This window comes from Alligator sinensis, unplaced genomic scaffold (assembly GCF_000455745.1).
Source record: "Alligator sinensis unplaced genomic scaffold, ASM45574v1 scaffold123_2, whole genome shotgun sequence".
NCBI lineage: Eukaryota > Metazoa > Chordata > Crocodylia > Alligatoridae > Alligator > Alligator sinensis.
In genome coordinates, this window is record NW_005841917.1 from 3,723,326 (window position 1) to 3,739,524 (window position 16,199).

At 39.5% G+C, this 16,199-nt stretch overlaps 1 protein-coding gene across 5 annotated transcripts in view; it reads left to right on the plus strand.

The window, feature by feature from the left end:
• The window catches only part of ITGB8 (integrin subunit beta 8), a 61,946-nt gene extending 47,308 nt beyond the window's left edge, over positions 1-14,638 (plus strand). Inside the window, exons 11-14 of one of the 5 annotated variants that reach the window (XM_014517596.2) lie at positions 2,930-3,033; positions 4,680-4,843; positions 14,131-14,247; positions 14,534-14,638. In XM_014517596.2, the coding sequence (XP_014373082.1) occupies positions 2,930-3,033; positions 4,680-4,843; positions 14,131-14,247; positions 14,534-14,587 (439 nt within the window). In that variant the 3' untranslated portion in view covers positions 14,588-14,638. Of the gene's footprint in view, positions 1-1,448; positions 1,577-2,929; positions 3,034-4,679; positions 4,844-4,939; positions 5,583-11,520; positions 12,645-14,130; positions 14,248-14,533 lie in introns of those variants that run through there. The other 4 variants (XR_003092907.1, XM_025198229.1, XM_014517598.2 and 1 more) reach the window with 4 other exon arrangements.
• Positions 14,639-16,199: the final 1,561 nt, after the last annotated feature.

The following is a 16,199-nucleotide window of genomic DNA, read 5'->3' on the forward strand; positions in this document are numbered from 1 at the left end:
GCTGCGCAGTGACGTCAGCCAGTGCCTTCAGTACCCTCGGATGGAGCTCATCTGGGCCTGCCGACTTAAAGGCATCCAGTTCCTCCAAGTGACTCTGCACCATCTCAGGGTCTACGCATGGTAGTCTGGCACCCTGCTGCTGCCTCTCCACAATCCCAGTGAGAGACTTGTCTTGCCCCTCACTTAGGAACACTGAGGCAAAGAACTCATTGAGGAGTTCAGCCTTGTCTCCCCTGTCCGTCACCAATTGCTTCTGCCCATTTAATAGGGGTCCTATTCCACCCTGGGTCTTCCTTTTACTCCCTATATAGCTGAAAAACGATTTCTTGTTAACCTCAACTTGGAATGCCATCCTCCACTCCATGGTAGCTTTGGCCCATCTAACTGCCTCCCTACAAGCACGAGCAGAGGACGTATACTTCTCTTTGGTAATCTCTTCTTGTTTCCACTTTTTATTTGTTCCCCTTTTAGCCTGTAGGCTGCTCTGGATCTCTCTGGTCAGCCAGGGAAGTTTTCTGGCCCCTTTCCCTCTTTTTCCTCGCATCGGGATTGTCTCCCTCTGTGCCCGAAGGATCATTTATATTTCATACAAATACATTCTGTATTTGTATTTGTAGCACCTTGCATTTGTCAGCACTGAACTTCATTCTGTTAGCTTCATCCCAGCTTTACAATTAATCAGGATCTTGCAGCATCGGGCTGCTGAAGCCCTGGGAGCTTCAGGGGCCCAACCCTGCAGGACAGCACCCCTGGACGAAGTCTGTAAATGCCAGTGAAGCGGATCAGCTGAGCTGGGACATCCTGGCACAGCTGATCTCCCATCCAAAGATGACCCCTGTTTATTTTCTGAGGGGTTGCTACAACTGGCATTTATCAAAAGTTTATACCTGTGTAAATATGCAGATTTTACTAGGGCAAATGTGTGTCCCCCCACCCTCAGACAGTATGGCCTGTGCCTGAGGTATTCATGCTGAAAACTTTGTGAGTTGCATGTGTGCTACATTGAAACTTATTACAGGTAAAGAGAGTCCTGTCATATTGGATATGTAAAGGTTTTTAATCCTTCCAGAAATGCAGAGTGATTGTGGCAATTTTTTTCCACTAACTTATTAGTAGCCCAGAGTGACTTAGAGGTGGCCTGTACTGAATTTTAACAGATGAAAGTGATATCACTACAAAAATTAAGCCCCTATTAGAAATTGGGAAAGGCATAAAAAAATAACTCATCATTGAAAATGAGACTAAGCATAAACAACATGACTGTGCAGAAGCACTGTTGCTTTTGGAACGTAGTAGTAAAGGGGAAGATACCACTCCTTTAGAGTGACTAGTCCCATTCATTTTTAGCAGCATAAGTAATACTGTCTTCTGTAGTCATTGAAAGTACCATTTTACTCTGAAGTTGGGAAAAATGGCACCACCTGCTCCTATTTGCCACTTTATTTCAGGTGATGGTATAGACAGTGTGGCCTCATCCAGACAAGCGTGGCTATGTGGTATGTGGTGCTTTACAAAGGATGTGGAGAAGCTTGAGAGAGTCCAGAGGAGAGCCACACACATGATTAGAGATCAAGAGAACAGGACTTACGAGGAGAGGCTGGGAGGCATGGGACTCTTCAGCCTGGAGAAATGAAGGCTTGGGGGGACTTGGTGGCAGCCTATAAGTACGTAAGGGATGTACATCAGGATCTGAGAGAATGTCTGTTCACCAGGGCACTCCAAGGAAAGACAAGGTCTAATGGTTATAAACTGTTGGAAGACCATTTTAGACTGGATATAAGGAAAAACTTCTTTACCATCCGAGACTCCAGAGTCTAGAATAGACTCCCCCCAGAAGCGGTGCAAGCACCCACTCTGTATACCTTTTAAGAAGCACTTGGATGCTTATCTTGCTGGGGTGATCTGACCCCAGCTGATTTCTTGCCCCTTGAGCAGGGGGCTGAACCTGATGATCTTGTGAGGTCACTTCCAGCCCTAATGTCTATGAATCCACGTCTGTGGCGCCACATGCCACACATTCAGCTGTTTTCTGCACTGCAAAGGAGCAGCTCGGGGTTTGTTTGGGGTTTTTTTGTTTTGTTGGTGGGGGGGTGACCCCTGGGTATGCAGGGGTCAAAAAAAATACTAAAAAAAAATAGGGTGTGGCACATACAGGAGCGCAACGTGTGCCACTCAAAACCGGAGCCTGGCTGGCCAGAGCCACACTCTGGCTGCCAGAAAGGACCCCAGGTAAGGCTGCTGAGGCCAGCCTAGTGCTGGCTCCAGCTTCTCCTACCCCACCTCGGGTAACCTGCCACATGACGGAGCGCATGTGTCACAGGTGTCCCCCAGGGACAAGTAGTGGTGGCACAAGGTGTCCTGCTGCAAGTTGTCCCCAGGAAACCAAGTGTCCACACTCATGTGGACAAGGCCTGTAAGGGAAAATGCTTGTGTTTGTTCTTTCTGACTAATAATTGAAAGAATGTTTGAAATTTCCATTTGAAGCCCAGATACTTCCCTTTACACCCATGCATCCCAATGAAATTGAGGTATAAAGAAAGCCATGAAGTGGACTTCAGAATTGTTAGTGGTGCCACTGTATGGAAGGAAACAGCCCAGCTCTACTTCAGTAGTTTTGAGTTGTGTTTTGACTTTGGCAGTTAAGGAAATCATGTGGTAGATTCTTTGCTGCCCCTTTTGAGAGGCAAAGCACAAGAAGTGCAGTACTGAGGCTAGGGGAGAGCAGAGGCTTTAAACCAGCATATATCTGTTTAATTGTATTCACTTCACCAAATCATTATGGAAAACTACTAAATAGCCTAATGATTTTCAAGTAACAGGGCAACATTATCAGAAAAGAATGCTGAATTCTGTTGATTTAACCTCCCAAGGAAAATGCAATAAAGTAATTAGATTTTTTAAGTGCTTATATTTGTGTGCTTGTTTTCAGGAGTTGTGTTCATTGCCATCATTCCAACAATGTATCTCAAATTATACTTGACCAGTGCAAAACCTCATGCACTTATATGATGCAGTATAGTGACAAAACTTCAGGTATGTAAAAGTCTTTCCCACGTAACAAGAGGAAAACTCATCAGGATTCATGGTGAAATTTATCTCTGTTGTATGTTCCTGCTCGAGTATATTGTGATTTGTTTGAGGGAGAGAGAAAGAATTCACTCTTTGCTTCAGGGAGAGTAAAAGATAAATAATAACAGGAAATGTGATTGCCAAGCATGCTAAATCAGATTTTCCAGCTCCTTGAGTAGTCATATCTAATAATAATAAATCCTAGTCAATAATGTTTGAAGAAATATTTACAGAAACCTATTAAAGCATTTGTCTGTATTATTAATTTGAATGTTTGCTTTATTTAGCAGTACCAGAAATGAACAAATGAAATAAAAACATCTAAAGCCCATTCAAGGCCCAAATTTAATGAAAATACATTTGTGTGATCACTTTTTGTCAATTAATATTTTATATGTACGTTTCCATTTTAAAGAAGCCTGTAACAAAAAAATTGTAGTTGGGACTTCTGTGAGGGAGCTATAGAATTTAATGGTGTGAGAGACAGCTGGGCCCAGTAAAACAGTGCTGGACTGGGAATTGGGAGACTTTGGTTCTATTCATCACTGGTATTGCTAGGTTTGAAAAATGGATATATCTATATTTTGGAATCTCAGAACTATTGGATTTAATTAAAAAAATATTGTGCATAACAAAAGTTGGGCAACATACAAATATTTTTTCCTTCTTAATATATGATCAAATTGACCTAAATAGAAAATATTTCATCATTTAACTCAGTCATCTCTTAAAACTTTAGTATTTCAAGTTCCTTGACAGAATTGCCATCCAATGATTTATGCAAAGTGGTCTGAGTTACATTACCCCAGACCAAACAGAAGTTCACTGTTGGTTCCAGAAGGGAAGGGAATCTAGTTGTGGGCTGGGAGCCTGCAGTCGGTTTCCCATGGTAGCGGCCAGGATCCGTGCCAGTGCTTGTTTTTTTTATAATAGGAAGGGAGAAAAGCAGCAGAGGGAGCTCCTTCTTGGACCCCACCCCCAGCTGGTGCTGAAGGGTGGAGTAGGTGAATTGGAGCCCTCCCACCTCTGGGGTGCTATGCATAGACATGGGAGCTGAAAAAACTGCAGACTGAACTTCCTCTGCTCCCTTTCATCCCTCCCATTCTGAAAACAGCGACAGGCTGGGAGCTCCACAGACACAAATTACAAAAGACACTACATTTTGAAACATCTTAGATTTTCACTTGATCAGCCATTATTGAAGTGGTATTGAAGCTACCTTTCTTCTTCTCTTTAGACGGTGTGCGCTTTGGGCAGAGATTGTTTCATGCAGTGTGTTTTTTATGATAGCTAACAAAATGGGGCCTCATCTTAGTTAGGCCTTCTTGATATTAATGTAATGGAAATATAAATAATGTTACAACCATCTATCTATTCATCATCTTAGCTGGAATTACTTTTCTTGATAAAAGCAACTTTAAAAGTATCTGACATATAATAATACAAATAATTCCCCTTTCCTCATATACTTCAGTAAATAGAGTACTCTTTTGTTTTATTTGGTTGAATTAATCTGTGCTAGGTTAATATCTGCTGTTAAATTCAGTTTGTTTAATGGATGTACCTTGTCAGTATTTTAGGTTTACGCTTTTGTTTTCCTTTTATTGCAGAATGTTTCTCTGACCCAAACTACTTTAGAATCTTTATCATAATCTTAATAGTAACATTTCTGATTGGGTTGCTTAATGTACTTATCATCAGGCAGATAATCCTACAATGGAATAACAATAAAATTAAGTCCCCAGCTGATTACAGAGTATCTTCAACAAAGAAGGTAACTGATTTTAGAGAAAAACATATTCAGCACTTTTTTCTTATATATAAATGTTAGCTAATTGTTGATAAAAAAAATTGTATCTTCTCCTTTAAGGATAAGATGTTTTTGCCTACTGTTTGTACAAGAACAGTAACATACAGACGTGACAAACCAGAAGATATAAATATCGACATCAGCAAGTTACGATTAAATGAATCTGTCACGTGTGAATTCTGAAGACTGTTTTCTGCAAATCTGTTTCCTACATTTACACTTTAAAAAAAGTTATCTTTTTACTTTGTAAGAGTCTTTACTGACTTTTTTGTGTCATGGACTTTGTTGAATACTGTAAGTGACGTGTAAGCATATTCACATAACGTGACTATGTTTGAAGTTATAGCTGCTGTATTTTTGAAAGAGAAATGTGCATTACTACTGTTTCAGACCATTAGTGTTGGTGTAGCACTTTAATGTAACCTAATTTATTTAGTTATGGCATAGAATGTAGATATGAACAGGTGTTTGACAAAGCACTGATCTCACTTTACATGTAGCTGTACTGATGTGCTCTGGGATGGGTAAAACTGTGACACATTGCTGTACATTGCAGCGGAGTAGGTGGAAATATGGGAGTACTTGTACACAGAGCAAGTATAGTTGTTTTTATTATTCTTATTTCAGAGTTAATACCAGTTCCAATGATCTTGTACTCTTTTGGCATCCCGATTTTCTCTTAGTTCCTTTAACAAAAAAAAAAGACTGGATTAAATGAGTGCTTAGTTACTACTGGTATTTTTTAAAAATCTACACATTCTTTTGTCATTTAAACAAGGTTTATTCCGTATACATGAAGTGAATATATTTCAGTATTTACATTGGAACAAACAGTAACCTTTTTTACATATATTAAGATCAACAAAAACTATGTCAGTACAAAAATATAGGATATTTTTTGTTCTTTTTACTGCCTTGCCTGCTTTATAACAATTAAACACTCCAGTTAAATTCAGCTCTGAGCTTAGCAAGAGCAGCTCCATTGAAGTCTGAGTTACACCAGAGCTGCATTTAGTCTCCTAGCCCTGTCAGTATTTGGTAAAGTAATGGCTCTTGAGTCATTACTTTGCTAAACACTGACAGGGCTAGGCAGCCAAATGCAGCTCTGGTGTAACTCAGACTTCAGCAGAGCTTCTCTTGTTCTGTCGGGGGCATCTACACATGTACTTTACTGCGGAGTTAACTAATTAGCTCCACAGTAAAGTGTCACCATCTGCACATGCGACACTATTAGGCTGGAGTAAACTAATTAAATCCTCTGTAGGATAGTACTGCCCAACACAAGTATTATCCTACGATGGAGTTGTTTACTCTGCTGCAACAAGAATCTAGATGGTGACCGGGACTGACTAGGACATGAGTACTACAGTGCTAGGGCTGCCTGCTGGCTACCCCCTACTGGAACACCCTCATGCCCCAGCCAGCCCTTCTGCAGCATGTTAAGCCAGGGCAGAGGAGCTCAGAGCTGGCAGGCTGACCCCTGAGGCCCGCTGCCACCTAGGGCTATGCTGCCCTGGCTCGACATGCTGCAGTCCCAGGTGCACGTGTAAACCCTGTGCCCAGGAGCAATACATTCTGGTGTGAACTGCACTGAAGTTTATTCAGGTGCATTGATTGCATGTGTAGATGCGCCCTTTATCAGTTTTTTTTTCTACACCTGCTACTTTTTTGTGTAAATTCATAGAACTAGCTGGCATGAATCCCTCATTTAACCACCCATGTTTTTCTGATGGGCAGTAGAAGAAATATGTGGTGTGTAATGGGAAGATATCAGTATCTTGGGGGGTGAAGGGGGTGACGTAAACAGTACTGAAAAAAGGGAGGATGGTTTCCAAGAGAGTAAGTTAGCTGAATTCACTGATGCTAGATAACGTTTATCCTTTGAAAATTAGCAATTATTTTTTTTTACATTTAGTGGGATCAGTGTGGGTGCATATGAGAGTAGAACTTGCATCACAGAATAAGTTGTGCTTAGGCCCTAACCTTAAAACCAACTGTAATGTCTTATTGAGATGTGTTGTATGAAATGCACAGCCAGCAGAGTCTGGCATATTTTATGTTGCCATAGAAGTAGGGAATTCTGGTAATCCTTTTGAAATAAGTAATGAAACCTCACTGGGAACAAAAGTCCCCTCAGATAACAGCATACAGTTGCACATGGTGTCTGTTCTGAGCACAATACTTGTCTATGCCTATTATAGAGGAAAGAACAGAAATGAGGGGGCATGTTATCTACAGATGGAATAGAATAGATGTCTTGCTTGACATTTTTGATAGCTTTCAAAGGAATTAAAAAACCCCAAACAAACAGGTCCCAGTTCTGTGTACAAGCTATTCTAGGTGAAATCCATGAGAATGTGCATGTAGGAGGAGTGCAGGATTTGGAGTAGATCAGCATAATGGCAAGTGTTTCATAGAGAGAATTGCCTAATTCATAAACTTAAATCAGGGTTGGGAGGGGGGATAATTAAAAAGACAATTGCTGTGACTTACCGTTGACATTTATCTACAAGCTCTAGGTTTCAATAATGGAAACTGGATACTCCTCCTTAGAGAGCCACCATTAAATATGTCAGTGGCACTCTTCCTAGTGGTATCAGCTTCAGATCAGACAGATTCAAAAGCTTCTCACAAGAAAATGGAATCTCTTACAACACTTTTATTTCTGGTGTTACAGTGATAACCTGATTTTTTTCGTTAATTAGATATTACTGAAAAACACTCCATGATGACTCGATCACATCTTAAAATTTATGCAATTGTAATGATTTTCCTTTATGATGCACTTTGTGGGTCTTGGTCCTTTTTTAGTGGAAGTTAATGGACTATTCAGTACTGACTTCATTGGGAACAGGATAAATACTAGGGCTGTGCGAAGCTTTGAGTGCTGATTTGATTTGGAGGAGATTCGGCCCAATTCGGTGGCTGAAGCTTTGAATCGAGTCGGGAGACCAATAAAAAGGTCTGAACCAATTTGAAGCCTCTGAATCAATTCGGAAAAGATTCAGAAAAAGTTTTGGCAATTCGGGCAGCCCCCACTCATCGCTGCAGGGAGCTGAAACCGGGCTCTGTGCCGGTAAGTAGGGGGTGGGCAGGGCAGCCATTGATGGGGCTAGGAGAGCAGATGGGGGACGGGGCCTGTTTGATTTGGAAATTCAGCCGATTTGGCAGCGGCTGAATCTCCAAGTCAGATTTGGCCGAATCAATTCGGGACGGTGATTTGAATCACCAGATCAAATCACTGTCCCCCAAATCATCCAAATCCGAAACGAATACTAGCTGCTTTGCACAAGCCTAATAAATACCTATGAGAAACAGACATACTGAATATTCTCTTTACCAGGGTTTTTTATTTTTTAAAAGGAGATGGAAACAGTATACAATCCATTTAATGGAGCCAAAAAACTTTATTCATTTAAGAACCTTTGTATGTTTCACAAAACATGCAACATTTTTCTTAAATAATAACTTACAAGGCATAGGGGTTTTTTTTTACCTAATTCTTCTCTGAACAAATAATTCATTTTACAAAATAGTTCTTAGAAATTAGAGTACTTAATATCATTGGTTTGGTTTCAAATAATTTTGTCTCTTCAGTATTAATGGAAATCAAATTAGGGAAATTGAGGCTTTGTACAGAGGAGACAAGCAGCTGCATGATAACATCTTACCTTCCGAAACCATGGCACATCTGCTGCTTTCCTTCTGTAGTACGTTGTTGGAAGTCCAGATCTTTTCAAAGGAGACCTGGTTGGCATGTTGCAGTCAGAACACTTACTCAGTGCATCACAGTTCCCTCACAACAGTGAAGAGAGCTTAAATGCAGATTGCATTATAAGCAACTGCTCTACTGAGTAGTAGTAAATCTTCCTTCTACTTCCCTTCCCTGGTTTTATTGTACCATAAAGGATGAGTGAGTTATTGGCAAAGAATCAGTTCCTAACCACACAGCAGGCCAAGAGCTAAACTTCAGCTAAATGACAAGACATGAGGTCATTCAGCTAGAATAAGGTCTTTTCCGCAGAGCTTTGTTCCTCCAAATGGGTACTGTTCATATAAATCAGGGCCTTGCCTGCTAGCTGTTCCTTGGAACTAGTGGCTGAGCTATTCAGAAGGGCTCCTGCAGGAAAGAAATAGCCCAACGAAATCTGTACTATTTGGGTATTCTGTGCTCTACTTGCACGTGCCCTTCTTAAATGAGAAAGCACTTAGCCCACAATTTACAAGGAGCTTGTTGAGCTCTTACAGTACAGTGCCTGTGCAGTTACTCTGTGAGGTTGTGCAAACAACTTGGTTTCTGCAGTTTGTTACTATTCCTTCTTTCTGTATTGTGCCTTAAAGGAGTTCACTGTAAAAAAAAAAACAAAAAAAGACTTGATCTCTAAATAAGTCATTCTAGATTTATTAGAGAGAACTTTCTGGGAAGTGATGCAAAAGTAAACCACACAGCTTTAAAATACACAACATTAAACACACACGCAGAAGATGCCATTTTTGTATTGTTACCTGATCATTAAGACAGTGATTTTTTTTTTTCATTTTGCCACCCCCCCTTCTCCAAGAGCACAGCATTTATATGAGTAATCACTAAAAAAATGTTAAGCTGCAGTTAAAAACCCCCTTGAATGGATTACTGTAAACTGAATCCTTAAATGTAAGGAGAATTGGGTTTATTCATCTTTAACTACTTGTTTGTATACATTTCTGAAATGGCGGATGTTTATGCATTGGGGAAATGTACAAATTTTACTTCAGTTTTTTTAAGGACACACAAGCTGAGTCACTGTAATACTCTTGATTATTTCCAAGTGCTAAGAGCACATTAACAGCACCATCGTAAATGAGTGTGGGAAAATAGTTTTTTCATCCAGAAAATGTGCACATGGTATGTGTGGAATTTTTATTGTGCCTTATTGAAATTCCCTTTTGTTTGCAAGTTGTGTTTATAAAGGAAGGGCATTTGCATGACTTTTTTTTTTCTCCTGTGATGATATGAATCCCCTATGTAAAATGTCTTGAAATGCATTGGAAGAAATGATTTTCTGTATGTAATATATGTTTGTTTTTTTCCAAATCACATAGAAGAATCTGTTCTTCTTGACAGGTGTATGTGATTGTGAATGTGTTGCTACCTGTAGGAGTGAATCTGAAACTTTACAGTGTATCCCACCTGACCACTTATGGTGCCAGGAAATGCCCTACTGAGATGTATTATGCCCTGCTCCACATTTCCCAATCCCCACTCCCCCAAACTAGAAGTAGTGCAACCACCTTAATGTAGTGCTATGTGTGGGCTAAATGGCTCTACTGAGAGGTTGTGTTGGCCCCGGTAGGCCTCAGACTCCAGTAGGATTTCATGGGACCTTGAGTAATATAAGGCTTAACTGGAAAAGTGCACATCTGACTGATACATCAGTGCTGAAGGAAACATAGGCTGTCCTGCCTAATTAGAAATTAAATTCATCTATAATGTTCATGCCTGGGGTTTTAAACAGCAGAATAAGATTTACATAATAAGCCATGATGAAGCAGTAGTTAGGAGGGATGCTACTGTTTTAACATAGCCCTGCATTTGTTCGATGCACAGGCCTCTGATGAAAGTTAAAACAATTCAGAGTACAGATGGTAAGAAGAAGCTAAAATGTTCCTAGTATGAATAATTTGTATAGAGGAGACCAAATCAAAGGATGCTGTAGACTGTGGAAGTCCATTCAGAACTAGAGCCAGTAGAGTTTAACTTTCTTCAAAATGCTTCTTTCTGAAAGTACCGGTATATATAAAAAAACAAACAAACAAAAAAACCCCAAGTTGTTCATCTTTTAAGAATGTCTTTTCAGCAGCTTTTCCTCTTTGATTTTCTTTGTATGTTCTTGAAACAAGGTACCTGCTCAGGATCCACAAATTTGAATAAAATGTCTGGTTTTTTATAAGCCAATATCTGTGTGGGAATCCTAAGGCTATTTGAGTGAATGGAAATTTCTAATTTCACTCTGGTACCTCTTTTATCCCCATTAAGGGACATTTAGTGTTAGCCACACTCACTATGCTAAGGTCTATTTCACATTTACCTACAACTGCTTTAAAAAAAATGAAGCTACTTAAGTCTCTTATTTAGCTATGGTATGACAGGATTATTAATAATATAACACATTTTGTTTTGTATTTAACATATACTGCCTTTGTGGAGGAAAATTAACTGACATTTTTTAGATTAAAACATTTTGACACAGAACATTTTAGGAAAGGAAATAGGTTTTTAAATAATTTGTAACTTTTATTGTTCATTCCTGCTTTAAACAATACTTTAAAATAAATCACTACTTTAGTTTGTCTGGAAATAGACTGGATTTTTTATTATTTAAGATAATATAGATAGTAGGTAGCTGTTTTGTTAATTGTTTTTGTCAATGTTTTGTTAATTTCAGTTGACTACTAACTTCTATTTTGATATTTATTAATAAATTGACACTGTAGCATACTGAGATGTTTATTTTTCTATCAGAGCTGTAACAATATGACATAGCATTATTTTAATGCAACATTATTGTATTTGCTCTCTAAAAAATAAAACCAGTGTTTAATGCACATGGAATTTTATGTTTTGTAATATATTAATTGCACTTTATCTATGATACTTTAAGAAGAAGAAGATAGCTCTTAACCTTGCTTTAGAACTGTGACGGTAGTCTGCCCTCTAATGAGAAGAATAATTTCAACCAGCCTAAAATGGTGTAGACTACATATGGAGTAACGGACCGACATCTGAAAAAGACGCACGTTAAAGTTATGTAAATATAAAATTGCATCCTAAAGCCTAAACTGTCTGATAGTGTAGACAGGAACATACCTGTAAACTGATTTCCAGCAGTAAACACACTGGAGGGAAAGCTGTCTTTCTTTATTCTGTCCCCTATGAAGCATTGCTGGAACACCACTGAACAGATCATCTCTGATCTTCAAAGGGATATGACTGGACATAGGAAAAGTTTGAGGCATGGTTCACTTATTAATTTGGGGCTAACAATATCCCTCTTTCTGCTGTATACACTATTCTTACTTTCTATTCATGTTAGCTAGTCGGGGGAAGGTTACACAGAATGTGGGTAAACTTTTGAATATACACTTGTATTTACTTAAAACGTAGTTAGACTGCTTTAAGTTGTGACAGAGATGTCTATTTTATTCTTGTGTAGGATTTGGTCAATATTTCCTCTACAAAATCCAGTGCTAACCCCTTAACATGAAAGGGACTTCAGACACTGGGTGCATCTAGGTGAAATTAAGCAACGTGATAAACTCCAGAGCAGTTTACACCAGAGTATACTGCTCCCAGGCGCAGCGTCTACACATGCGCCTGGGACAGCAACTCTTTTAGCTAGGGCAGAGCAGTCCCGGGCTGCCTGCAGGATCTGTGGGGGAGGTCCCCCCTGGGCTCTGGGTGGCAGCATTGTGTGGCAGAGGGGCTGGCTAGGGCATGAGATTGTGAAACTGCAGAGTTGTGTGACTAGACGGCAGGCAGGAGTCTGTCCCCCTGTTGCCTGGGATGACAGTGCAATTGTCACCCATAGTCACCAGCTACATGTGTATTTAGTTGCACTTAATTATTTTGCTATAAGATAGTAATGTCCCTGATGGTACTTTCTAACAGTGGAGTTAATTAGTTTACTGCAGCCTGATATTGGTGCACATGTAGACTGTGATGCTTTACTGCAGAGCTAATTAGTCTATGCCAAAGTAAAGCACATACACATACATAGATGCACCCACTGAGCATATCTACATGAGATGTTTCATAGTTGTTAGAGGCTGGAAGGGTTTACTGCAGAGTTACCTAATTAACTCCGCAGTAAAGTCTCGGTGTCTACACACGTGCCCCTATTAGGCCACAGTAAGGTAATAATGGGGCTAGCTGGGGCACAAGGGTACTTCAGTGTGGGGCTGCCTGCTGGCTAACCCCACACTGGATCACCTTCATGGCCCTGCCAACCCCTCTGCATCATGTTGAGCTAGGTCCGAGCAGCCCTGGGCTGGCAGACTGATGCCCTCTCTGGGCCTGCTGACAGCCGGGACTGCTCCTCTGACCCGGCTCAATATGCTGCAGTCCTCTGCTCGTGTTTTCCTGCCATGGCAGGGGGTCGGACTTGATGATCTGCTCAGGTCCCTTCCGACCCTACCAGCTTTGAAACGATGTGTAAATGCAGTGCCCAGGAGCAATGAACTCCAACATGAACTTCACTGGAATTTATTCAATCACATTAGTAGCATGTGTAGATGTGCCCACTGTGTAGTAATGATAGCCAAACTGCTTTAAGAACACCCCTAATCAAAAACAGAGACAAGAAGGTCTAAATGAGCAGAGCCATTACAAAATTGCACAAAACACAATACTAGCAAATTTCACTTTTTAGCTTTGAGGATGAAACACAATTTTCTAGTATGAACTAATTTTTGCTTAGTGGAAGCGAAAACTGCATAGCAATGTTGGGAAGAGAATTAACAGTCAAGTGAAGGCTGCTGTGCTCATGACAATCTAAGTGACTTGTGATCCCCTGGGCTCAGCAGTGCCACAGAGAAACATGGGAAAAGATAGAAGGCAAAACAAGAAGAAAATTCTCAAACGACCATAAAAGGATAGTCATTTGTCCCCCAACTTTTTCTGTATGAAGAATGATAAAAGAAGAATTTAATAACTTTAGCAGAAAAGAATGAAGTTGCTGTGGTACTGTCAGAGGGGAAAGTCTGCATTTTAAAAAATGAATAAATGTAGGTACACACCTAGCTCCCAAGTGTATATCAAGCATTATGAACTGCAAGAAATACAGGATTTTTTCCATAAAAGCTCTTGCATAGAGAAAATTGTTTTTTGTTTGTTTGCTTATTTGTTTTATTCATCATGTAAAGCATTTGGTTCCAGATTTGAATTACATGGATATAGACATAAAGTCTATTTTGCTACAGTGCAACCTTTAAAAAGTCAGTGTTAACTGTTAACCGTAAGAATCTCCATTAACAGTGATCCTAGTAGCAGCCTATGTTGTGAGCCTCCTAATCTTCACTCATGTTATGGAATAATGGTAAGTGACCTTGTATGAAACCTTTATTTATTTCCATGTAGGATGTTGTGAAATACAAGTATCATATAATATGTAGCACTCATTTATTTTGTTTCCCCCCTTGATAGTCACTGGGCCTGATTGATGGGGAGCAAGAGAGTCTGATTACAGTCTAATGCTACTTCTATTGTATTACAGACGCCAATGACAAGAAAAAGCCTTGCTGTTCAAGCTCTCCAAAGAGCTAAATTACAATCTCTAAAGCCTGAAGATGAAAGAGGGCCAGATTTCAATTGCTTCTTCGACAACAATGATGTAGGTACTTCCCTCATTGTGGAGTTTTAGTGTCTGCATGATTCCCACTGTGGAGAGAACAGGATTTGATCTAATCTGGCTAAAGAAGGGGAGGAAGAGTATACATATGTCTGTGATCTTGCCATAAAGAATGTTTAGTACAGCAATGGTTTGAAGGAAGTTCTTAATATGCATAGCAGCAGCTTGGCAACTGCAAACTGATCTTTGGGTTGGAGAGAGAGAATCTATTGACATGCTGAGTACAAGTGTAGAAGAATTCATTTTGTTGCGTTTGTTGTTCTTCCAGATCTGCAGTAAAGAAAAGAACCTTGGAAATGCAGTCTTGCTCCTCTGGGTTTAGAAGAAAAATATTTAATGTACCGTATGTTTATAAATAAAATGTTAGTTTTACAAAAAACTTGGTTGCCCTGAAGTTCTTTTAGATTGGCTAAATGCTCAGCTCTGTAATCATAAGCATATATCTTCTTCCACTGTAGCTCCTAGCTTCCATTAATGCTGCTGGCAGTTCTTGTGTGCATCCAATAGAACTGGCCAGTTTCAAAAGGTATTTGGATGCATTATGTGTCTAAACTTCCATTGATATTAATGGTGCCTAAATAGCTTCTTGAATTTGGCCCTAAATGTTATACGTAACCAGGTAAGTTCTTAAAATCTGATCCATTTTGGTCTTGGAGGTACCTACAATTAGGCTTCCCAGTGACTCAAATCTAGATACTTCAGCCAGGGATTTGACACACTTAAAGGCACCTTCTCCAGGCATCCCTCACTGGGTCCTCCTTTTCTGTCGCATCAAAGGCTACTTATCATCACTTTCACACCCATTCATGGCCTATCTCCAAGCTAATTGCCTCATAATGCCAACCACCATCACAGACATCTAACTGCTCAAAGAAGTTCCTTTAGACTCCCTCCAATGCTTTTCTCTGTGTGGAAGGAATTCCCCATAAATACTTTCAAAGTTTTTTTTTTTTCTGTCATATTCCTCTTCAGAGTTTTCTAAAAACATGACAGTGGTTAGACTGCTAATACACTGAGACCACTGCCAAGCATGGTAACTGATACTGTCTCTGTTTCCCTGTATTTTCCCCCATGAGTAAGGCACCAAAGCTGATTTCTTGCCTTTAAATTTATATTGTAAGCCTTTTGGGTCAGTAAAAGAATAGGGCCTGTGTATGCATTATGATTATAGGTTTATGTATATAAACATAATACATACACAGGCCCCATTCTGTGTGTGCGTGTATATATGTATATGTATGTGTGTGAGAGATAGATATATATATAGTAGATGCATGCATCTTGATGGGGAGGTTATAGAAAGAAAAAAATAGGTCAACATTTTTCTGTTCTGTGTCAAAAAGTTATGATGGCGAATGAGTGCATATTTCTGCAAACTAGCAGAAAGATTAAAATAAAATAGTTTGCAACATAAAAAAGGGGAAATATACCACATATGCAACATGCTATCAAGAATAAAAACTGATTACATCAAGTTTCAGCAGAAGGGAGCCAAGACCTTGGGTTACAATGGTTTTATAGACAAACTTTGGTTCCTTAGATTCTTTTCTGTTTTGTTTTAACTTGATTGTTTACAGCATCTCCAAAGTTTCAATGGAGAAAACTCTTATCAAGTGGTTTAAACATGAAACTAGGAGTCGGAAGGTCTGGCTTGCTCCCTGCCTTGACTCTGTGTGTGACCAAGCAGTCACTTAATGGATTTAGAATAGCTGACCACCAAATATTCCAGTTCAAGTCAGCTGGAACTGGAAGTGCTTAGTGCCTTTGAAAATCAAGTCCTCAAGCTCTTCTCTGTAATTGGGTATGCTATTATAACACTGAACTTACAGAAATGATGATGTTAATTAATGTTTGTAACATTGTAATTCCCCATTAAAAGATCAAAAGATTACACTAGTTACTTTTTATTTTACAAAAAAAATTTTAAAAAGAAA